Below are 21077 nucleotides of genomic sequence, written 5' to 3'. Positions count from 1 at the left end.
TGATATAAACAACGTCTGAGCTCTTTAGCCTGGAATACTAATGTGGTTGATCTTAGGACTTGAATTAAAAGACTTTCTAGAATTTGGGGCAAACCTCTCATTCTTTAAAGTCGGTAAAGTGTCTGCCTTTGGCTCAGGTCATGATCCTAGGGTCCTGGGATCAAGCTTCTTATGAGGTCATTCATATATAGCTCTGGTGAGGTCATTCATATATTAGACATATTGGGTCAGTGTTTGCTGGTAAAATACCAAGAGTAAGTAGTGTCTGTCTGGCATTTTATCAGTGACTACGTTACAGCAGATTTTCAGGAAGTAAGTGTGGTGCAGATCTTACCTGACAGAGCGTAGAGGATGTCAGTCACATGCAATTTAGATACAGAAGTAAGAGCAAACTGAGTTAACCAGAGGTAGAGGACGTGCTTCGAGACTGGGGTACACAGAGCAATCCAGCCCTAGCGCTAGTAGATGTAATTCCTCTATATCAGTTTCATTTGTGTGTATGTGTGTGTGTGTTAGAAGGAAGAAAATGGAAAATTTGTTTTATACACTGATAGGAAAGGGTGCAGTCTACATCATGAAACTGAATTCACCAACTACCTGAGTAAAACATTTGATTTGTTAATTGTCAACAAGCTTGTTGAGTACGCTTTTGTAGTACTCTATACTGGATATCTTTTCCTTTCTCCCTCCCCCATAGTTGTTAAAAACCAGATGTGTTGGAATTAGGCCAAAAGCCACAACTAGAGGGATTTGGTTTCTTCCAAGTTGGAGGATGACTATCTTTTTCCCTTAAAAAATGAAGTTAACCCTTTTATGTGTTTGTGCTAGAGAAATAAACCAGTCTTCTAGTCACGGTCTTTTTTTTTTTTTTTTTAACATGTTAAGTACATTATGATACCATTTTGGATTTTATTTTATTTTTTTTCAAGATTTTATTTCTTTATTTGAGAGAGAGAGCAAGAGCGAGAGAGAGCACAAGCAGGGGGAGGGGCAGAGGGAGAAGCAGGCTTCCCGCTGAGCAGGGAGCCAGATGTGGGGCTCGATCCCAGGACCCTGGGATCAAGGCAGACGCTTAACAGACTGAGCCCCCTAGGTGCCTCCCCCCCCTTTTTTTAATAGAATGAGGGAAAGCTTGCTGTAAATAAAACTGATCTTTTAAGGCAAGAAAGGTACCACTTCCTCAAGCTAGTCGTTTGTAGATCTTTTTATTTCCAGGCAAAAATGTCATCATTAGAACTTCTCTCTCCTTTTGATTTATTCCATCCACCCATATACCAGAATGTATTCTGAGTTCCTTCTGGCCTGCCAGTTGTTTGAGCTGAACACTACACACCAGAAGCACAGGGAGAGACCTCACTCTGATTTTTGAACCGGAAAAGGAACCAGATTTTGCTATCATTGCAGCACCAAGATGCTAGGAAAGCAAGAGCTACTGTGATTCGTTAATGTTTTCAAATCCACACGTCCTCTAGTTTTTATGAATTTAATTTCAGTCCTATAACCACCCCTTTTCCTCTTGTCCCTTTTCCTTGTTTCTTAATGGATTTTTCCCAAAACGCTTGCCTTGATTTTTCCTTTTGATTTACCAGATGGAAGCATTCTTTTTCATGCCAAGCTGACAGGCTTCAAAGTGTAAGTGTCCTTTCTTATATGCAGGCTTGAGCCTTACAAAATTTAATGAGGTTGCTGTTACTTTTCTGAGCATTTACCAAATATCTGACTTTTATTTTGCTGAACTCTCTTGGTCTTGAAGGAGTTTTTTGGTGGCTTTAGCAGTAATTGTAGTAACAAAGACACTGCCACAGGCAATTGCCTTTGGTCTTGTGGCAGAAAAGCTTTTCCCATCTCTGCTGTACATAGCAAGTCCCACTGAAATGAAAAGCTCAAATAGTGATCACAAAAAGAAGTTAATGTGTGAACTAGCTGATGCATGTTAGCAGTGCTTTGTAAGATTTTCACAGTGTGGAAGCTTTTTAAAGTAACTGCATGTTGTTTAGGATAAACACTAAAATGGATTTCTTTTTTTCTGAAACAGTACTCTGGAAGAAATAAGATATGGTTTATGCTTTGATGCCACTGGGATGTATGTGTGAGATTGTAGCGTATGAGGCATCCTTTAGCCTGAAGGAAAGATGTTATCCTGTTACAAAACAGGATGTGTATATGATCAAATATAATGTGGCGATACTGAATTTCTTCTCATTCAGTTCCTAAATAAGAGGACCCAAACATTGCAGTAACAACTTGTTAGGAGGTCTTGGCCATATTTAATTATCTTAAATTATGTAGAATGAATGGACCTTCAGAATAGTTGACTGTGTAAAGAAAAAAAATAAGAAAGCTTAGTATTCAGGTATAGACATCAAGAATTTACCATCTGTTAGAATCCAGCAAAAGTGGCCTAGCATATTTTCCAGGAGAAAATGATAGGACCAGTCTAGGTAGATTAGTGGTGGTTGGGGGTATGTAACAAATAGCACTTGTCACCAGAAAAAGCTGTTTCATTCAGCTTCTGAATTTAAGTCGGTGCCATGATTACATCAGCAGAGCACCTGGTCATGAAGCAGCTGTTAAGCATTATACAGAATTCTTTCTTTTTTTTAATTTTATTTATTCATTTGAGAGAGAGACAGCACAAACAGGGGGAGAGGGAGAGGGAGAAGCAGGCTCCGTGCTGAGCTGGGAGCCCGATGTGGGGCTCAATCCCAGGACTTGAGATCATGACCTGAGCCACAGAATTATTTCGAGTAAATCTTTCTGGAATGTGGGATCTTCCTTTTTTGATAGTTTTGGCCTGCAAATTAAAAACAAATGAACAAAAGGTGAGATGCTAATACTTGGAGAACATTTTTAGGTTGTAATAAATAGAATATTTCAGACCATGGTCTTGGGAGGCAGACTATCTTGGTTTGAATTATGCTGCCCAGCCTTTCTGTCCTTCAGTTTTCTCATCCCTAAAAATAGGGTAATAATGGTATTTCGTAAGCTTATAGGGATTACATGAGTTAATATTTGTAAATAGTGTTTGGCATGTGGTAAGCACTATCAGTTTGTTAAAACTCAGGTTTAGTAGCTGAACTGAGCACTGAATTCTGAAGATGTCTGTCTTCAAAACTTAATAAACATTAAATTAATTCCCTTTTTACTTTAATCTTTCTTAATACAGAGTATTTTTTGCATGGCTGTAATTTGTTCAGATGATGGCCTTTTAGAACCATGTTTAAAGAAAGAGCATGAGCATACACACTTTTCATTGTGTATTTTTTAAAACTATCCCAAGCTAACAGGTCGTCCCACATACAGTAGAAGTAACCATTCTTCTACCAATTCTTCTTCAATCTAGAGCATAGACTGGACTTTAGAGTAGAAAATGACTTCCATAAATTAAAACTTGGAAATATTTTAATGGTGATTAACTCTTAGCAAACTGGGATGGTATTGACTATAATAAATGATATATGCGCTTAAATGAAGAGAGGATAGCAGATGGTATGCCTGTGTTAAATGTCCTACATTTGTAGACATTTAGAAAAACTGTTGCATTTCATTTGGATGTTTCCTTTTTACCTCATCATAAGAATTTCCTGAAGATTCTGGAGATTCTGGTTCAGTATTTTGGGTTTAGAGCCTGAGAATATATACTGTCTTTAAGCTAATTAATAGACTTTTTTTTTTTTTTTTAATTTTATTTATTTATTTGACAGAGAGAGACACAGCGAGAGAGGGAACACAAGCACAGGGAGTGGGAGAGAGAGAAGCAGGCTTCCCGCGGAGCAGGGAGCCCGATGCGGGGCTCGATCCCAGGACCCTGGGATCATGACCTGAGCCGAAGGCAGACGCTTAACGACTGAGCCACCCAGGCGCCCCTAATAGACGTTATTTTTAAGAACACGTATGTTTAACAGATATCTCCAATGATTATTAAGGCACAACTTACTGAGTTAAGTAATTCATGTGTCTTCTCTGAGCCCCAGCTTTCTCACCAACAGAATCAAAGATTTGACTAGAAAGATGGCTTACTTCCTAACTCACTTTATGATTTTGAGATTCCTATTTTCCTAATGATTATGATATCAAAGAATTCCATTATGTGTGAAGCAATATGGGGTAAGGAACTGAGCCTTCTATTTACCAGAAAAATTAATTCAGCAGACTTGAGAAAATGTTTACATGAAGAAAAAGCTTTCTACTAAAATAGTAAACTTGAAATAATTAGTAGGAATTTGGTTATTTCTAAAGATTTATTTATTTATTTGGGGGGGGGTGCGTGGGGTGAGGGGCAGGAGGAGAGAATCCTCAAGCAGACTCCCTGCTCAGCGTGGAGCCTGACGCAGGACTCAATCCCATGACCCATGAGATCAAGACCCTGATCAGTTCACAGCCTGGGCCAAAACTGAGAGTCAGACGCTTAACTGACTGAGCCACCCAGACGCCCCTGGTTATTTCTAAACGTTGACAATGAAAGAATAATAAAACCGTCACAACTCTCGTACTGTGTATTGCCTTTTGTTGGATACGTGTGTGTGTGTGTGTACACACTATTTAAAATACTGCTGTTTTAGAATTAATGGTCCTTAGATTTAGCAAGTTTGCTAAAATTTTGAGCAATTAAAACTTCTCATTATAATTTTCATTCTAATCCATGGTAATTCTCTTACTTTTGCTAGTTACGCCATCACCTGAACATAATTGGTCATTTTTCATGCATCTTTGCTTGATAATACCTTTCCCATTTATCACAGTGTCTAAGAGTCCACTCTGTTCAGCTAGGGAGACGTGCCTCGCTGCCTGTGAGGATGTAGTTGTTCAGCAACAAGGATGTCTAACAATCAGCGAATTAGTATTGATTGTTCTGTTTTTGACTCAGTGATTTCTTCAGTTGATAGTAAATGGATAATTGGAGTCTATTAGCACACTTATCCATGGATTGTTTTTATCCCCTAAGACTTCCCAAGCCTGTCTCAGGGGAGAATAGCAGGTATTTCTTAGGCTACACAAAGTGATGGGCAATAATTGACATGAATTGACATCGATTTTTGTTTTGTTTTGGGAAGAAGGGGGCAGGGGAGAGCCTTCAGGAACAGAAACAAGATGACAGTATGGAGCACCAAAGTCATAATTTCAAGGTTATTTTTTTTTTTTTTTTTTTTAAGATTTTATTTATTTATTTGAGAGAGGGAGCATGACAAGGTTATTTTCTTTTAAGTGAATTTAATTCTTTAAGTTTGGGATGCTCATTAATTAATGAATCTCTGTTGAGCAGGGAATACCTCTAGAACACCTTTAGGGTATACACCTCATTAAAACTGTTTTAACGTGTGTGCTATTTTGAATGGTATATATTACAGATCTAATTGTGGTCTGTGGTGTTTAATCTATTTTAGAAACTGGATGGCTTCTACAGGGAGCCAGGCCTCTGATATAGACAAGATTCTTGGATACTTCAGTGATGGCGCACCCCCCACCAAAAAGCCCAGGTAAACAAGGGAAGGGAATCCGAGGAACATTTAGTAAATTACCATTTATGGTAGATGACAAAAAATAACAAACTTGCCCTACAGTCCAGTTGTTTTCACAAATTAATATTGACCTTCATATAAAAATTATTTTTATTTTGGATTTAATTTTTATTTTAAAAAATGTCATGAATGTACATAATTTAAAAGTCAGTACTTCAAAGCTTATAATGCCTTGTCCCTCTCCAGAGATAATCACTTTCAACTTTTTTAATCTGTTTCTTCTAATACTTGCATCCATATTTTTAAATAATGTGTATATACTGCTATTTTTTAGTTTTTTGGTGTTGTCTATTTTCCAATTAAGGAAGATGAGGATTAGGCTTGCCCTCCTGGAGCCTCTCCCCACATGTTGCCCCCACCATATACACACGTCAAACACTCTTTCCCGACATCCCCCCGGTGTTTATATCATAATTTTTGGTTAAGTCAGTTTTTTAATAGTTAACATATATGACTGGATGAATAGTATTCATAGCTGAGCCTAACAGTGTTTTGATTATACTTTCTTGTCCATTTTTTCCTCCAGGTTATTAAAGATTATCCTTTTTTGTTTGTTTGCTTGCTTTGTTTTCTATGTACCTATCAGCTTATCTTCAAACTCTGTGACAGAATAAATCTCTTAGATATGCTGACACTCATCAGTAATTTACTCAAGTTTACATTCTTTCATAGATTTTTCCTTCTGGACAGTCCTCTGCTCTGGACCGTTGTTCTCCAGGCCTGCTACATTGCTGATGTTTGCCATTTTCCTTTCCCGTGACCCCCAGAATTCCTTTTATATCTCTCCTGTATTGGATCCTCTCTTTCCTAGACATCGTCTTGCCCTTTCATTTTCCTGAAAAATACTCTCATTATGCTTCCTTGGTAAGGATTCACAGGAGAAGAGTTTTTGGAGACATTTGAAGATGTCCTTATCATATTTGTCCATTTATTTGATGATTTGGCTGAGTGTAGAGTTTTAGATAGGAAATCATTTTCCTTAGAGTTATGAAATTATTACTCATTCTCTGCTAGCAGCTATGTGTTCCTGCCAAAATAGTGACTCTTTGCTGATTCCCAGTCCTTGTGTTATATGACCTCTTCTTTTCTCACTGGAAGCTTGTAAGGATAGTTATTTTATTCTCAGCAACCTGAAATTTCACAGTGATGTACCTTCATATGAGTCTAGATATCAGGTGGCCCTAACAAGTTGGCTACTGATAATTCACTGTGGAAAATTTTTTTTCTTATTTGATAATTTCCTTTACAGTTTTTTCTATATTGTGCCTTTGTAGTAGAACTCTTGGTATTCAGATGTTGGATCTTCTGCAGTAAGACTCTATAGTTTTCTTTTTTCTTTTTCTTTTTTTGAGAGAGAGAGAAAAAGAGTGTGTGCGTGAGCGTGGGGGGGTGAGAGAGAAAGAGAGAATCTTTTTTTTTTTTTTTAAGATTTTACTTATCTGACGGAGAGAGAGAGAGAGTGCACAAGCAGGGGGAGCGGCAGGCAGAGGGAGAGGGAGAAATGGGCTCTCTGCTCAGCAGGGCTCGATGCCAGGACCCTGGCATCATAACCTAAGCCGAAGGCAGACCTTAACCGACTGAGCCACCCAGGCATCCTCAGAGAGAGAATCTTAAGCAGGCTGCATGCCCAGCACAGAGCCCAGCAAGGGGCTTGACCTCATGACCTTGAGGTCATGACCTGAGCCAAAATCAAGAGTCGGACTGTTAACCGACTGAGCCACCCAGGCGCCCAAGACTCTAGTTCTCTATTGCTTTATCATTATACTTTCTCAGAGATTTTCTGTTTTCTTCCAATGTTACGAATTTATTTGTTATATTTTTAATTTCCAAGAAATCTATTTGTTTGCCCACCCCTTTTTTATAGTATTTTGTTCATTTTTCATAGATGCCTTTTTTTTTTAATCTATATGAGATACCGTTTTCTTTTCCATTTTTCTTGTCTTTCCCCTATTGTCGCTTGTTTCCTGCAGATTCCTTTCTATCTGCTAGTTTGTTTAGGTGTAACCCTCACATTGGGGGCTTTGTTCAAATGTAAGGTGACCTTTCTTTGTCTGCTCATATTTAAGAGAGGACGCTAAAAAGCCAGTTGGAGAATCTGTGTGCATAAGGGACTTGGTCGCTGATGGGCTTCGCTGTGGATGTCAAGCATGGGCCAGGTTCTGTAGCTGAGGAATCCCCACCTATCAGAATGTGTGGGTCTTTTTTCTCATGCTGGCCATTTTCCCCCACAGAGGATGACTGGATGGGGGAATGATGAGGATTAGGCTTGCCCTCCTGGAGCCTCTCCCCACACCCTATTTTGGCAGGAATAGGGTGCAGGTATAAGGTTGACTGCCAATGTCTCCTCTGGGAGAAGGGTGCAGGGGAGAGTCTTGTATTTCCTATACTGACTTTTACTTAATTCCCTTTCCCAAGCTGTGCACAGTGTTCTCAAATACAGAACCTTCTGGTTCAACCTCTCTGGAAAGCAAGCCTCCAGTCATAGAGTCCTAACTGCTTCTAATATGGCCTTGCAACAAATCCTCTGTTTTGGCCCCACCTGTCCCTCCACCTTCAGATTTATTTGAACATTCCGAAAGTTTTATAGAGGGAATCATCTCTTACTGTACAACTCCTAAAATTTTGTTGGCTTGTGTTGTCTGCTGTCATCTTTTCTTATTTTGATTTTTATGAATTTATACCTTCTAAAAAAATTATAATTAGTGGTTTTAGGAAGAATCAGAAATAAACCACAACTGCTAATTTTTTCCTTTTTAACTGGAAATTTTAGATTAGGCAAATTATACCTTAAACCTGTAATGGGTAAGGTAAAAAATTCAAATAATAAAGCACAATCAGAGTAAAAATCCTTATTCTCCCTAATCCCCAAAATTAACCACTATTTACAGTTCTTGTGAATCCTTCTAGAAATTTTCTATGAGTATATATTTGTGTATGTTTCCATATCTTGATTGCCTTGAACTGATACTCATTTCATCATTTGCTTCTAGTATCTATTATCAGTCTTTTCCAGTAGACTAAACTTTTAAGATTAGGGACTTCATTTTATTCATAGAAACATCACTAGTGCCTCCCATAGTGTCTGGTACTTTGTAAGTTTTTCATATTTGTCGAATGACTGAATTCAGGAGTTGGAGATAGGGAAGGCAGTTCTTAAGTTTGTTTCCCCAAGGCTTAAAGTACCATTTCTTATGTTATGCCAAAATGCAAATCCTTTTTCTATTATTTTGACAAATTGAGAAAGGCAATTTCTTGGAGAACACCTGCCATTAGCAAAAATTAAAGTGAGTAAACGTATTTCAAACAGACTTTAATATAGTTTCCAGATTGAAGCAGGGGGTGGGGTATGGAGAACCAAAACACAAAACTTGTGTCTGTGCTATCTCTTCAAGACAGAACTCTGTGCTTGTCTCACAGTAAGAAAGGAATGTTTTCCACTTCTTGTCATATCTGTTGAATAGTTGTATCTTTGTTTATTTAGGTAAAGCTCCTGTGTTTTCAGAATTTTGTTAGCTACTTTTTTTTTCTTTTTGCCTTGCAGAAACTAGAACAAAATCTCAGTGAAATGTTCCCATACTTGACTATCTCATTCTCAGTTTTAGTCATGCTCAATTTTATCTTATTTGTTTTTACAGAATTTGGGCTTAACTTTGGCTTTCTTTCATCTTTTTTATATCTCTCAACAATAGGAATTTAATTTGTATGGATTTCTTTTCTCTTTGGACTCCATGTTTTTTGAAATTTAATGTTGGCTTAAAATATAATTTAGTTAGCAGAACTCAGCTGGGCTATAATATAATTGGACCTTTTCCTACTGTTAGTGGGTTTTCTTAGGTTGAAAGAACTATGAGGGAGAAAATTGATTTTAAGATTGCCTTTTAGGATTCCTGAAATAGGTTTTTCAGCAAGCCCTGGCACATTATTCTGGTCTTTTTGCTTAAGATACTCAGGAGAGGCATCAGAAACTGGTAGTTGTTCTCTTTGCAACTACGAAAGTGGTAGCTGAAAACCATGACTTTCAACAGCCTTTCCGTGTGCCTCGTATCTGTTGGACATTCCCAATCCTCTTCATTTGGTTGACTTTTTTAGGAAGCTGCTTCCAAGCTTAAAAACTAAGAAGCCGCGGGAACTTGTGCTGGTGATCGGAACGGGCATCAGCGCCGCGGTGGCACCGCAGGTTCCAGCCCTGAAGTCCTGGAAGGGCTTAATTCAGGCCTTGCTGGATGCCGCCATTGACTTTGATCTTCTAGAAGACGAGGAGAGCAGAAAATTTCAGAAATGTCTCCATGAAGACAAAAACCTTGTCCACGTTGCCCATGACCTTATCCAGAAACTCTCTCCTGTGAGTATCCTGGCAGTATTTCCTGAAACCATGACACACGTGCTGAATGTAATAAGGATAGTCATTTTGAGCTTATAGATTGGGGGGGGGGGGGTTGCAGACCCAGGGAGAGAGAGAGAGTCTTAAGCAGGCTCCATGCCCGCCCAGAATGGACTACAGTGCAGGGGCTCGATCTCACAACCCCAAGATCGTGACCCAGGCTGAAATCCAGAGTCTGGAGGCTTAATCAGTTGAGCCACCCGGGTGACCCTTTAGCGTATAGATTTGCATACCATTTGGCTCTTCCACAAAAGGTCTGCTTATGGACCCTATTCAGGGTAGTTATCTTGAACCATTTGTGTGTGTGTGTGTGTGTGTATGTGTGTGTGTGTGTGTGTGAGATGGCAATAATGAGGTGGTTGTTGTTGAAGTCTTTATATATACAGAAATGAGGCCACTGTCCCATTATTGCTGTGTTTTGAATTTACTTTGCATTCGCTGCTCATTACTGTGAAAGTGGTATTCCCTGGCATCCATGCCTTTTAGGGAACCCCAGAAAGATTAGAGATAATTCTTACCATTTTTGGGTGAAGCAACACCATTTTTTTTAATGTTCCTTTTAAAGGTGATCACTCAAAATATTTATAAGGAATTTTGTCTTGTTTTATCCAACTGAGTTGGATACCAATTCATGAATGATAAGGCCCTCCTTGTCTTGCATTGTCTTCAAAATGCCTTAAAAATCAGAATTCATTTAAGATACATTTAGAAATAGTAGAGTAGCCAAAGCATGCTCTAAATCTTAATAAATCATATATTTTTGGGAAAAAAATAGGACTCTTGTTATAAAGTAAATTATTAGTGTTGATTCCCACCCCTTCCTCCGAGGCTCTCAGGCTTATAGGACAGAAGTGTCATTAAGAGTTAGCCTAAAGGGGCGCCTGGGTGGCTCAGTCGTTAAGCGTCTGCCTTCGGCTCAGGTCATGATCCCAGGGTCCTGGGATCGAGCCCCACATTGGACTCCCTGCGCTGCGGGAAGCCTGCTTCTCCCTCTCCCACTCCCCCTGCTTGTGTTTCTTTTCTCACTATCTCTCTCTGTCAAATAAATAAATCTTTAAAAAAATAAAAAAATAAAAAAAATAAAAACCTTTCCTTTAAAAAAAAAAAAGAGTTAGCCTAAAAGAGAGCCATTTAAAAGTAATTTTCTCTTGGTTCATAACTCATTTCAGAAACTTAATACCTTTTACTTCCTCTTTTCATTTCTTTGTCCGCAGTTGTGATAAATTGTTACTAACCTAGAATAATGTAAATAATTAGTAGGCTTTAAAGAGCTCATGGGACCTCTGTCTCACACCATACACAAAATTAACTCAAAATGGATAAAAAACCTAAATATAAGAGCTAAAACTATAAAGCTCCTAGAAGAAAACAGATTTAAAGCTTCATGCTTTTGGACCTGGCAGCACTTTTTTTTTTTTTTTAAGATTTTATTTATTTATTTATTTGACAGAGAGATAGCACAAGCAGGCAAGTGGCAGGGAGAGGGAGAAGCAGGCTCTTTGCTGAGCAGGGAGCCCGACGCGGGGCTCGATCCCAGGACCCTGGGATCATGACCCGAGCCGAAGGCAGACGCTTAACCAACTGAGCCACCCAGGTGCCCCGTGGCTGCAGTTTTTTAAACATGACATCAGAAGCACAAGTAACAAACAGTAGATATACCACACCTTACCAAACGTAAAAGCTGTTAGGCTCAAAGAGCACTATCAAGAAAGTAAAAAGACAGCCCCCACCCCCCAAACAGGAGAAAATATTAGCAATTCGTCTATCTCCTAGGGGTGTAGTATCCAGAATATATAAAGAACTATTATAACTTAACAATAAAAAGGCAAATAAGTCAAGGGATTTGAATAGACATTGTTCCATGTACCAGTAAGTACATGAAAAGATGCTCCATGTAGTAGTCATTAGAAAAATGCAAATCAAAACCACATGAGGTAAAGTCAGAAAGTCAGATAGTTAAGTGTTGGTGAGGATGTGGAGAAATTGAATCCCTCATACGCTGCTGGGATTGTGAAATGGTACAGACAATGTGGAACACATTCTGGCAGTTCCTCAAACAATTAAATATAGTGTTACCATCTGACCCAACAGTTTCACTTCTAGATATACCCTAGAGAAATGAAAACATATGCCCGTAGAGAAACTTAACACAAATGGTGATAGCCGTATTCATAATAGACACAAGGTAGAATTACCCAGATGTCCATTAACTGTCAAATGGATAAACAAAGTGTGGCACATTCATACAATGGAATACTACTTGCCAGTAAAAGGGAATTCAGTACTGATAACAATGCTGCAGTATGAATGACCCTCAGCATAATGGAAGCCAGTCACAAAAGACCACATATTAGAGGATTCTGTTCATATGGAATGTCCAGAATACGGAAATCTGTTAGAGACAGAAAGCAGATTAGTAGTTGCTGAGGCCTGGAGCACCGATGGAGGGCAGCAGGGTGGTATTTCAAGGGTACGTGGTTTCTTTTTGATATGATGAAATGTTCTAAAATTGACTGTGGTGACAGTTGCAGTATCTGTGGATCTATAAATAATCACTGAATTTACACTTAAAATAGGTGAATTGTATGTTATGAGAATTGTATCTCAGTAGAGCTGTTAAAAATAAAGGTAAAAGGATGGGAAACATGTATAATCCAAACACTAATCAACAGAAAGTGAGAGTGGCTGTATTAATATCTGATAAAGTACACTTGAGAGCAAAGAGGAAAGAAAATATATTTTTTTAATGTCTTTAAAAAACAAAATTGTTGGGCGCCTGGGTGGCTCAGTTGGTTAAGCGACTGCCTTCGGCTCAGGTCATGATCCTGGAGTCCCGGGATCGAGTCCCGCATCGGGCTCCCTGCTCAGCGGGGAGTCTGCTTCTCCCTCTGACCCTCCCCCCTCTCATGTGCTCTCTCTCTCCTCTCATCCTCTCTCAAATAAATAAATAAAAAATCTTTAAAAAAAAAAAATTGTTGTCATATAAAAAGGTAATTAAAGAGTATGTAGCCAAAAAACATAAGGGAAAAAAAGTATTACGGAGGTGTGTCAGCCAGTCAATAAAAATGTTATCTTTCTGGAAAAAAAAAAAAAAAAGAGCTCATGATTACTGTGTTAGACTAGGAAGACTGGTCTATGGATAAAGAAGTTCTCTTTCAGACTAGGATGTACTGTGTTGTCCTGCCACTCCCTTGTCGTGGCTGTAACCTTCACTAATTCATTGCAGTGGTTTCCTGAGAACAGAAAGCATGATTTTGCTAGTTGGGTGAACTGTGATTGAAAGTAATGAGAAGTTTTTTGTTTTTTGTTTTTTTAAAGATTTTATTTTATTTATTTGACAGAGAGAGAGAGAGACAGCTAGAAAGGGAACACACAAGCAGGGGGAGTGGGAGAGGGAGAAGCAGGCTCCTGGCCGAGCAGGGAGCCCGATGCGGGGCTCGATCCCAGGACCCTGAGATCATGACCTGAGCCGAAGGCAGACGCTTAACGACTGAGCCACCCAGGCGCCCCGAAAGTAATGAGAAGTTTTGAAGTCAGTGTCAATAAGCGTGTACCTACCAAATACATCAAACTGGGGTCACTAATTATCTTCGGATGAAGATTTATTAACCTTAAAATGTAGTTGTGGGTTAGTGTCAGTTGCAATAGCGGAGCAATTATCAAACTTTTTGGTCTCAAGACGCCTTTATATACTCTTAAAAAATTACTGAGAAACTCAAGCAGCTTTTGTTTATGTGGAGTATAACTGTCAAGATTCACGATTAAAAATTGAGAAATGTTTAAAATACTCACTGAAAAGTAACAATAAGCCTATTACATGTAAATGTAAATAACATGTTTGTGGAAAGTAATTATATTTTCCAAAAAAACAAAAATAAATTAGTGAGGAGAATAATATTATTTCACACTTTTGCAAATCTCTTCTATTAAAGAAGGCAACTGCATTCTCTTTTCTGCTTTATATACTGTGTGTTGTTTTGGTTTGAGTATATGGAAAAAATCAGGTCTCAGAGATCTGTAGCTGGCAAAGAAAGAAGTATTTTAATAGTCTTTTTAGGTAATTATAGATATTTGTTGTTGATACTACACAAAAAACTCAGTAAGTGGTGGCTTCCTTCCTAAAGATTAATAGCAATATGGAATCTGAAGTCAAATCCATATCTTAACTTTTCCTATTCTGTTGCATTAAAATCCATGATCCATCTTGCACTTAGAATGAGTCTTTCACCCATGCATGATTTTGTAACATCATGCATTGGTCATTTGGAAAATCTTGGTTTGCTGAGTTACATATATCTTCTAGATATTGACACATTTTACTACACAGCTCAAAAAATTGTATTCATTAATAACACCACCAATCTCATCACAAAAGTATTTGGAAGGTGTCAAGCTCATGGTGGCAGATTAAAGATTTCTAAAATTCTGGAAAAAGAAGATGTGAGATATATATATCTATATAAAATCTATATAATATATTTATATATATACATATATATATAATATACAATATTATATATATGTGTATATATAATATTAGCCATCAGAAAGAATGAAATCTTGCCATTTGCAATGACGTGGATGGAACTTGAGGGTATTATGCTAAGCGAAATAAGTCAGAAAGACAAATACCATATGATTTCACTCATATGTGGAATTTAAGAAACAAACCAGATGAACACAGGGGAAGGGAAGGAAAAGTAAGATAAAAACAGAGAGGGAGACAAACCATAAGAGACCATAAGAGACTCCTAACTCTAGGGTTGCTACAGAGGGATGGGGTAACTGGGGGATGGACATTGAGGAGGGCACTTGAGGGAATGAGCACTGGGTGTTATAAGCAACTGATGAATCACTAAATTCTACCCCTGAAATTAATAATACACTATATGTTAACTAAATTGAATTTAAGTAATTTTTTTTTAATTTCTGGTTTTTGCTTGAAAGCTCAACTTTTGTCATTGGCAACCAAGGCAGCAGTCCTGAGTTGTTTTCCTCAAAATGGCAGGCTCACTTCATTTATTTTTGCGAAAATGCCTGAGAATGCCCAAATCTGAATGACTAGTTTGTCTGTCAGTCATTTGTTCAAGTAAAAATAATGTTTGATGAAAAAATGGATTGTCGAGCTTACAGTTCAATCACACAAGTGTTTTGCCTGGAGACAACCATCATACTTGAGTCTGCAGCAGAAGTGCTTTGTGCATATTTCCTTTTTCTTCACACAGACTTTTAAAAGGGCATGTGCTCAAGGGTCAAGATTTAATACAATTAATAATTTTTACTGCTTCATTAAGGACATTCTTAAATGACACTGGAATTTTTTTTCTTACTGTAAGTCTTTGGTCATGAAGAATGCAGTGATTACGGGCACAGCTTGGTTCCACTGTCTTGAGTCACACTAAGTCACCAGCAGTTTTACCCACGATTGCTTTTGCACCATCAGTGCACATACCAGCAAAGTTTGAAAGACACAAATTACCTTAATGTTATGAAAATAATTTTACTTTGCAGACTCCTTAAAGAATGTTAGAGATCCATGGGGTCCATGGGCCATGTTTTAAAACCCACTTTAATAGAGGATATGTAAGAAAAAAATACAGGCAAACCAGAGGCTTTAAAAAAAAAAAAAAAAAAAAAAAGACCCATACATTTAGGGAAATTTGAACACTTGAGTATTTGATAATAAGGAATTAGTATTTTTTCTTTTAGGTGTGATAGGTGGTATTATAGTTACGTTTTGTTTTATATGTAAGGGAGGGGTCCTTTTAGGAAGCTGTTGAAGTAGCTGCATGAAATATGGTGCTTGGGAATTGCTTCAGAAAAATTCTGTTCAAGGGGAGAGGTGGGAGGCATATGGTGGAGGGGAATTTAGGTTAAATAAGATTGGCCATGTGTGATAATGGTTGAAACAGGATGATGGGTATACAGTGGGGTTTATATTCTTTTTATATATGTTTGAAACTGTCCTTTATTTTTATTTTATTTTTTTTTAAGACTCTAACAGCAGTAATATGGCAGTGTTAATTTAATAGGCCTATCTACTGAGCCAGTTTCTTTTAGTAGGGATACATTGTGCATTCAATGCAGAGAACTTGGGTTTCGGAATCAGACTCCGCCATTTAAATGCACTAGGACCTTGCGAGAATCACTTAACTTCTCAGGATCTATTTTTGCACCTATAAAACTGGGCTAATACTACTTAACTCGTGAAGAGTAAGTTAGACAATGTATATAAAGTATTTGGCACATAGTAAGTGCACTATAAATTGTTAATAACCATGGTGGGAAAGAGTCCGGATTTTGTTTTTACTGTATCGGGGATCAGAAAGATGAGAGTTAAGGGTATGTAGCATTGGATTCAGTTCACTGTTTTAAGTGATTAAGAAAATGTCCATAAAATTGTGTGGGAGTTTGGCATTTCCTTTTGACTGTGGAACCTCCTTTGTTTGTTTTCATTCCTTTGTCTTTGCTTAGGCTACTGGTGGGAAATTTAGTTCTAGGGTCACATGCTTCAAGAGAGAGAAATGTTCATTTTAAGTCTGAGGAAATCACAGCTACAAAAAGCCTCTTTCCTTCCTCTCTGTGTTTGATATGCAAGATGTAATAACTTAAAGAAATAGAATTAAGAGATAGTTAGCTAAAATAAGTGACTTTTAACATTTATTCCCAGGCTTTAACCTTTTGTATTTCTTTCCTTAGAAGCAAGAAAATATTCCACACCCATGATTACCTGATTGTATACTCAGGTATTTTTATGTGTGTGTGTAATGATTAAACTGGTACTGGAATATGGTGTTGTATAACTGTTTATGTATGAATCAGAGTGCAAAATGAAGATATAAAACACAACAGGGAAGTTCTTAAAATCACTGTAGTTTTTGTTTAATTTTAAGCTTAGTTTTGCTTTTATTGAATAGGTATTATTTGTGCACATTGCAGAAATCAAAATGATGTAAAAAGGTTTACATACATTGCGACATCTCATTTCCACCATGTCTTTGTCTACCTCCTCTTCCCAAACTCACCCCTCCCCCATAGGTCACCACTCTTACTGGCTTTTTGAGTATCCTTTCAGTGTTCCTTTTTTGCAAAACAAGCAAATAGGACTAGATTTATTCTATCTCACTACCTCTTTAATCCCTCATGTCAAAAGGTAGCATTCTAAATTTAGTGTTTGGCACCTTGTTTGTTTTACTTAACTGTATATCCTGGAGATTGTTCTATGCTAGCCTCCTTTATATGGGTTCTTGGCCATCTCAGTCTCCTACACACGGATACTTGGCTTGTTTCCAGTCTTTTACTACTATAGATAACAGAGCAGTGATAATCTTGTTTATGTTGTTTCATTTGTTTGTAGTATATCTGTGGGATATATTCCCAGAAATGGGATTGCAAGACTGTAGGGTAAATGGGTTGTAATTTTAGTAGACATTAAAGGGGCATCATATTTTCGATAATTCATGTATGTGGTGAAATTCAGTAAGTATGGTTGTAAATTCTTCACTGTTTCTGATCAGATTGTTCATTCTGATTGAGTGTTCGAGTCACCAGTTGGTTGCCTATGGCTGCTAATATGTGATGTAATTATTTATGCCATTGTGTAATGAAAATGGACAAGTTGAAAAACATGACCCACATTCTTAGCCACGTAAATATGGGCTATTCCATCTGTTTAACACTAGAAGAGAATCTTTGAGCCCACTGACACAGGGTATAAGGAGAATCCTGTCTGGTGGTAGATGTTGCATGGAATAGTGATTGACAGACCAGATAAACTTCAGGGTGTGTCACCACCAAATAGAGGGACTTTTTCACCTCTGTGCTCTAGTTTTCCAGTGTTTAAGTATTTACCATTTCTTTGGTAGGTATAATTTAAAGATTGGATAATTTTATAAAATACTTTGAAAAATTAGGGAAAGAATTTGGCAAATAGAAGTGTATTTTATGAATCTGCTTACGTGGTTCCATGGAATCAGATCTTCCTCTGAGCATTGCACTATTCGAAGGATACACAAAGGAAACCAGGAAGGTAGGGGGACTACTTTGAGGAAAAACAGAAGGAGCTCAGTATCTATGTGTCTAGCAGCTAAGTGCAATTACTTGGAGTTTGGGAAATACTGGGGCCTTTATGAACTGATTCTTGCTCTGATACTATCTAATGGCCTGGTATTTGCAGGAACAAGATAGGGATCAGACATTTGTTACAGCACATTACATAGTTATGTTCCCATTTGAAATTCCTGTGTCCCTGGGGCCACTTTGTCTTTTAAGTTATAAAGCCACCTTCCTACCTAAGGTTTGTATTCTTTTTCCTCATTAGTCATCGAGATATTTACATACTGTCAGAATGAAACTGGGAAAGCTCTTATTCAGATAATCCATATGTAAAGAAGGGCGAGGGGCACCACCTGGGTCACTCAGTCAGTTAAGCATCTGCGTTCAGCACGGATCATGATCTCAGGGTCCTGGGATCGAGCCCCGTGTCAGGCTCTCTGCTCAGGGTGGAGTCTGCTTCTCTCTCTCGCTCTGACCCTCCCTTCTGCTCATGCTCTCTCTCTCTCTCAAATGAATAAATTAAAAAAAAAATCTTTAAAAAAATTAAAAATCAAAGGAGGAAGTCTGTTTAGAACTGATTAGTGTTTGGTTTTTTGTTTTTTTTTTTTTTAAGATTTTATTTATTTATTTGACAGAGATACAGCGAGAGAAGGAACACAAGCAGGGGCAGTGGGAGAGGGAGAAGCAGGCTTCCCATGGAGCAGGGAGCCCGATGCAGGGCTGGAGCCCGATGTGGGGCTCGATCCCAGGACCCTGGGATCATGACCTGAGCCGAAGGCAGATGCTTAACGACTGAGCCACCCAGGCGCCCCAGTGTTTGGTATTTTTAAAAAACAATTGCAAAATGCAAATTTTTGATAACCTTTGTTATATACTAAGTGTTTTTCCTACCATACCTGTAAACAAATTCCTGAATTATGCTAGGGGAAAAAACATGCAGGGAGAAGATAAGCCATTTTTCCTAAATCTATACACATCTGTAAAAAGCACCCAGGATTAGAAAAAGAGACACTAAACCACATTTTAGAGATAGCTGTCTTTTAGTGGTTATTCTCTGGGTGAGGAAAGTTTAACAGAAAATATTGTCTTCTTACCTGAGGCCTAATTAGGGTAGTAGGTACTGTGCTTTTCCACCCCCTTTCTTTAGTCCTGGTAGTAATTCATATCTCTCGACCATGCCCATTTTCTTCAATCTATAAAAATGCTTATTTAGAGAATTTATGCTTATTTGCATATGATATAATAGTACAGATCACTTACTATGTGCTAGGTTTTGTGCTTCAGCACATGGCATGTGTCCTGTTTTTCTTACTATAACTCTCTGAGGTAGACAATATTTTATCCTTATTTTAAGTACATAATGTCCTTCAAAAATTTGCTGTATTATTGTAATTAAAACAAATGACCTACCCAAACATGAGGAATTAATTTTTCTCTTTCCAATCCCTCCCCAGCGAACTAGTAATGTTCGATCCACATTTTTCAAGGACTGTTTATATGAAGTATTTGATGATTTGGAGTCAAAGATGGAAGATTCTGGAAAACAGCTCCTTCAGTCAGTTCTCCACCTGATGGAAAATGGAGCCCTGGTATTAACTACAAATTTTGATAATCTCCTGGAACTGTATGCAGCAGATCAGGGAAAACAACTTGAATCCCTTGACCTTACTGATGAGAAAAAGGTAAAAAGTAAAGGATTAGTTTCTTCTTCAGGCTCGTGGGTTGTATCTTCACCAGAAATGCTGTTTTCTCGGTATATTATACACTGCTGGTATTTATGTTGAGGTAGAAAGGAAGATTCTTGTCCCTAGTTGGATTTTTATTTTTTTGATTTTTGAGATAAAATCAAAATAGAGTAAAATGCACAGCTCTTAAAAGTGTTCAGTTCTGTGAGTTTTGACAATTTCACCCAATTTCAGAGCAAGGTTATAGGAAGTCATTTGAGCTGTAAGATCTTAACATTTGCTAATACCAGATGAGCATAATACTGATTTAGAGTTCTTTCTTAGGATATATTCTTCATGGCCTCTATTAGAAATGTATGAAAACTACTATACGATGTCTGAAGAGCAACTTTCAAGCCAAGTGATAGCTGGCTTGAAGTTAATGTTCAGTGGAAACCTCAGGAGAGTTGTTGTGTTTTTTTTTTTAAATACAGCCCATGTATACCTAAGTCGTTTACCATAATACTGAATTATAGATGTTGATCTATGTCAACTAACAAGATAAGGCTTTTTTATTAGAATGGTCACTTGAGTTTGTAATTTGAACTTTAGCACCAATAGGAGATTGGTGTCAGAGACAATGATTGAAGAAGAAAAAAAAAAACAGGTTGTAAAATGCCGCCAAGTCTCATTTGTCCTGCTTTATATTTTTGCAATTTTCCTTCTCCACTTTGTTTTCCAAGGCACCTGCCTTTGTGTCCAGCCTAGAGCCCAGATAAATAGAATTTGGATAGAAAACTGACTCACTCGCTGGCGTTCAGTGTCACAGTACCGCTCTTGTGATTTTGCTGAGCTTGCGGTCAGGTTTTAAACAAATCAAATGTAAAGAAATGGTGCCGTGAAGACCGGTTGGCTCTGGCTGGCATGTTTTCCACCCGCTACCCCCATGCTTGGTATGGTAAGCTCCTTCTTTGCCTGTAAGTCTCAACTTAAGTATGACCTCTGAGAGGACCTCTCTGACCTGCCCTTCTGTGTTTTGAAGGGGCCGGTCCTTATTTTTTTGCCCATGTCTTTCATGGCGCTCACTGTAACTTTCAGTTTTTATCTCGGTTTGTTTTCTTGCTGTTTGGAAACAGCAACTCCATTTGCGCAGATGCCATGTCAGCCCTTCTTAGCCTGATGTCTAAGATGGTACTTGGCACGTAGCAGGTGCTCAGGAGATACTTTTTTTGAATTCATAGATGATTGAATGAAATTCAAAAATTAATGGCAAGAAGCAGCTTGTGTGATGTTTCTGATATAATCTTCTAAGATTATGACCAGCAACAGAAGCATAAGGGCCTTTTGAAAGTTAAGGGTTTCTCTCAGACTTGCTCTTTTCTCTCGCATTTTCATCCTGGAACTTTAAGATTCGCTTTGCAGTTTTAGTCCACAAGAGGGCGGTATTGAAATCTAGTG

The 21077-nt window shown here is 38.0% G+C and overlaps 1 protein-coding gene across 2 annotated transcripts in view; it reads left to right on the top strand.

Annotated features, from left to right (window-relative positions):
* The window catches only part of FAM118B (family with sequence similarity 118 member B), a 47057-nt gene that overhangs the window by 17453 nt on the left and 8527 nt on the right, over nucleotides 1–21077 (top strand). Inside the window, exons 1-4 of one of the 2 annotated variants that reach the window (XM_036099292.2) lie at nucleotides 5108–5126; nucleotides 5385–5477; nucleotides 9609–9861; nucleotides 19410–19637. In XM_036099292.2, the coding sequence (XP_035955185.1) occupies nucleotides 5392–5477; nucleotides 9609–9861; nucleotides 19410–19637 (567 nt within the window). In that variant the 5' untranslated portion in view covers nucleotides 5108–5126; nucleotides 5385–5391. Of the gene's footprint in view, nucleotides 1–5107; nucleotides 5127–5384; nucleotides 5478–9608; nucleotides 9862–19409; nucleotides 19638–21077 lie in introns of those variants that run through there. The other variant, XM_036099293.2, reaches the window with a different exon arrangement.

Source organism: Halichoerus grypus, chromosome 11 (assembly GCF_964656455.1).
Source record: "Halichoerus grypus chromosome 11, mHalGry1.hap1.1, whole genome shotgun sequence".
Taxonomy (NCBI): Eukaryota; Metazoa; Chordata; class Mammalia; order Carnivora; family Phocidae; genus Halichoerus; species Halichoerus grypus.
This window is presented reverse-complemented; position numbering and strand designations above follow the sequence as displayed.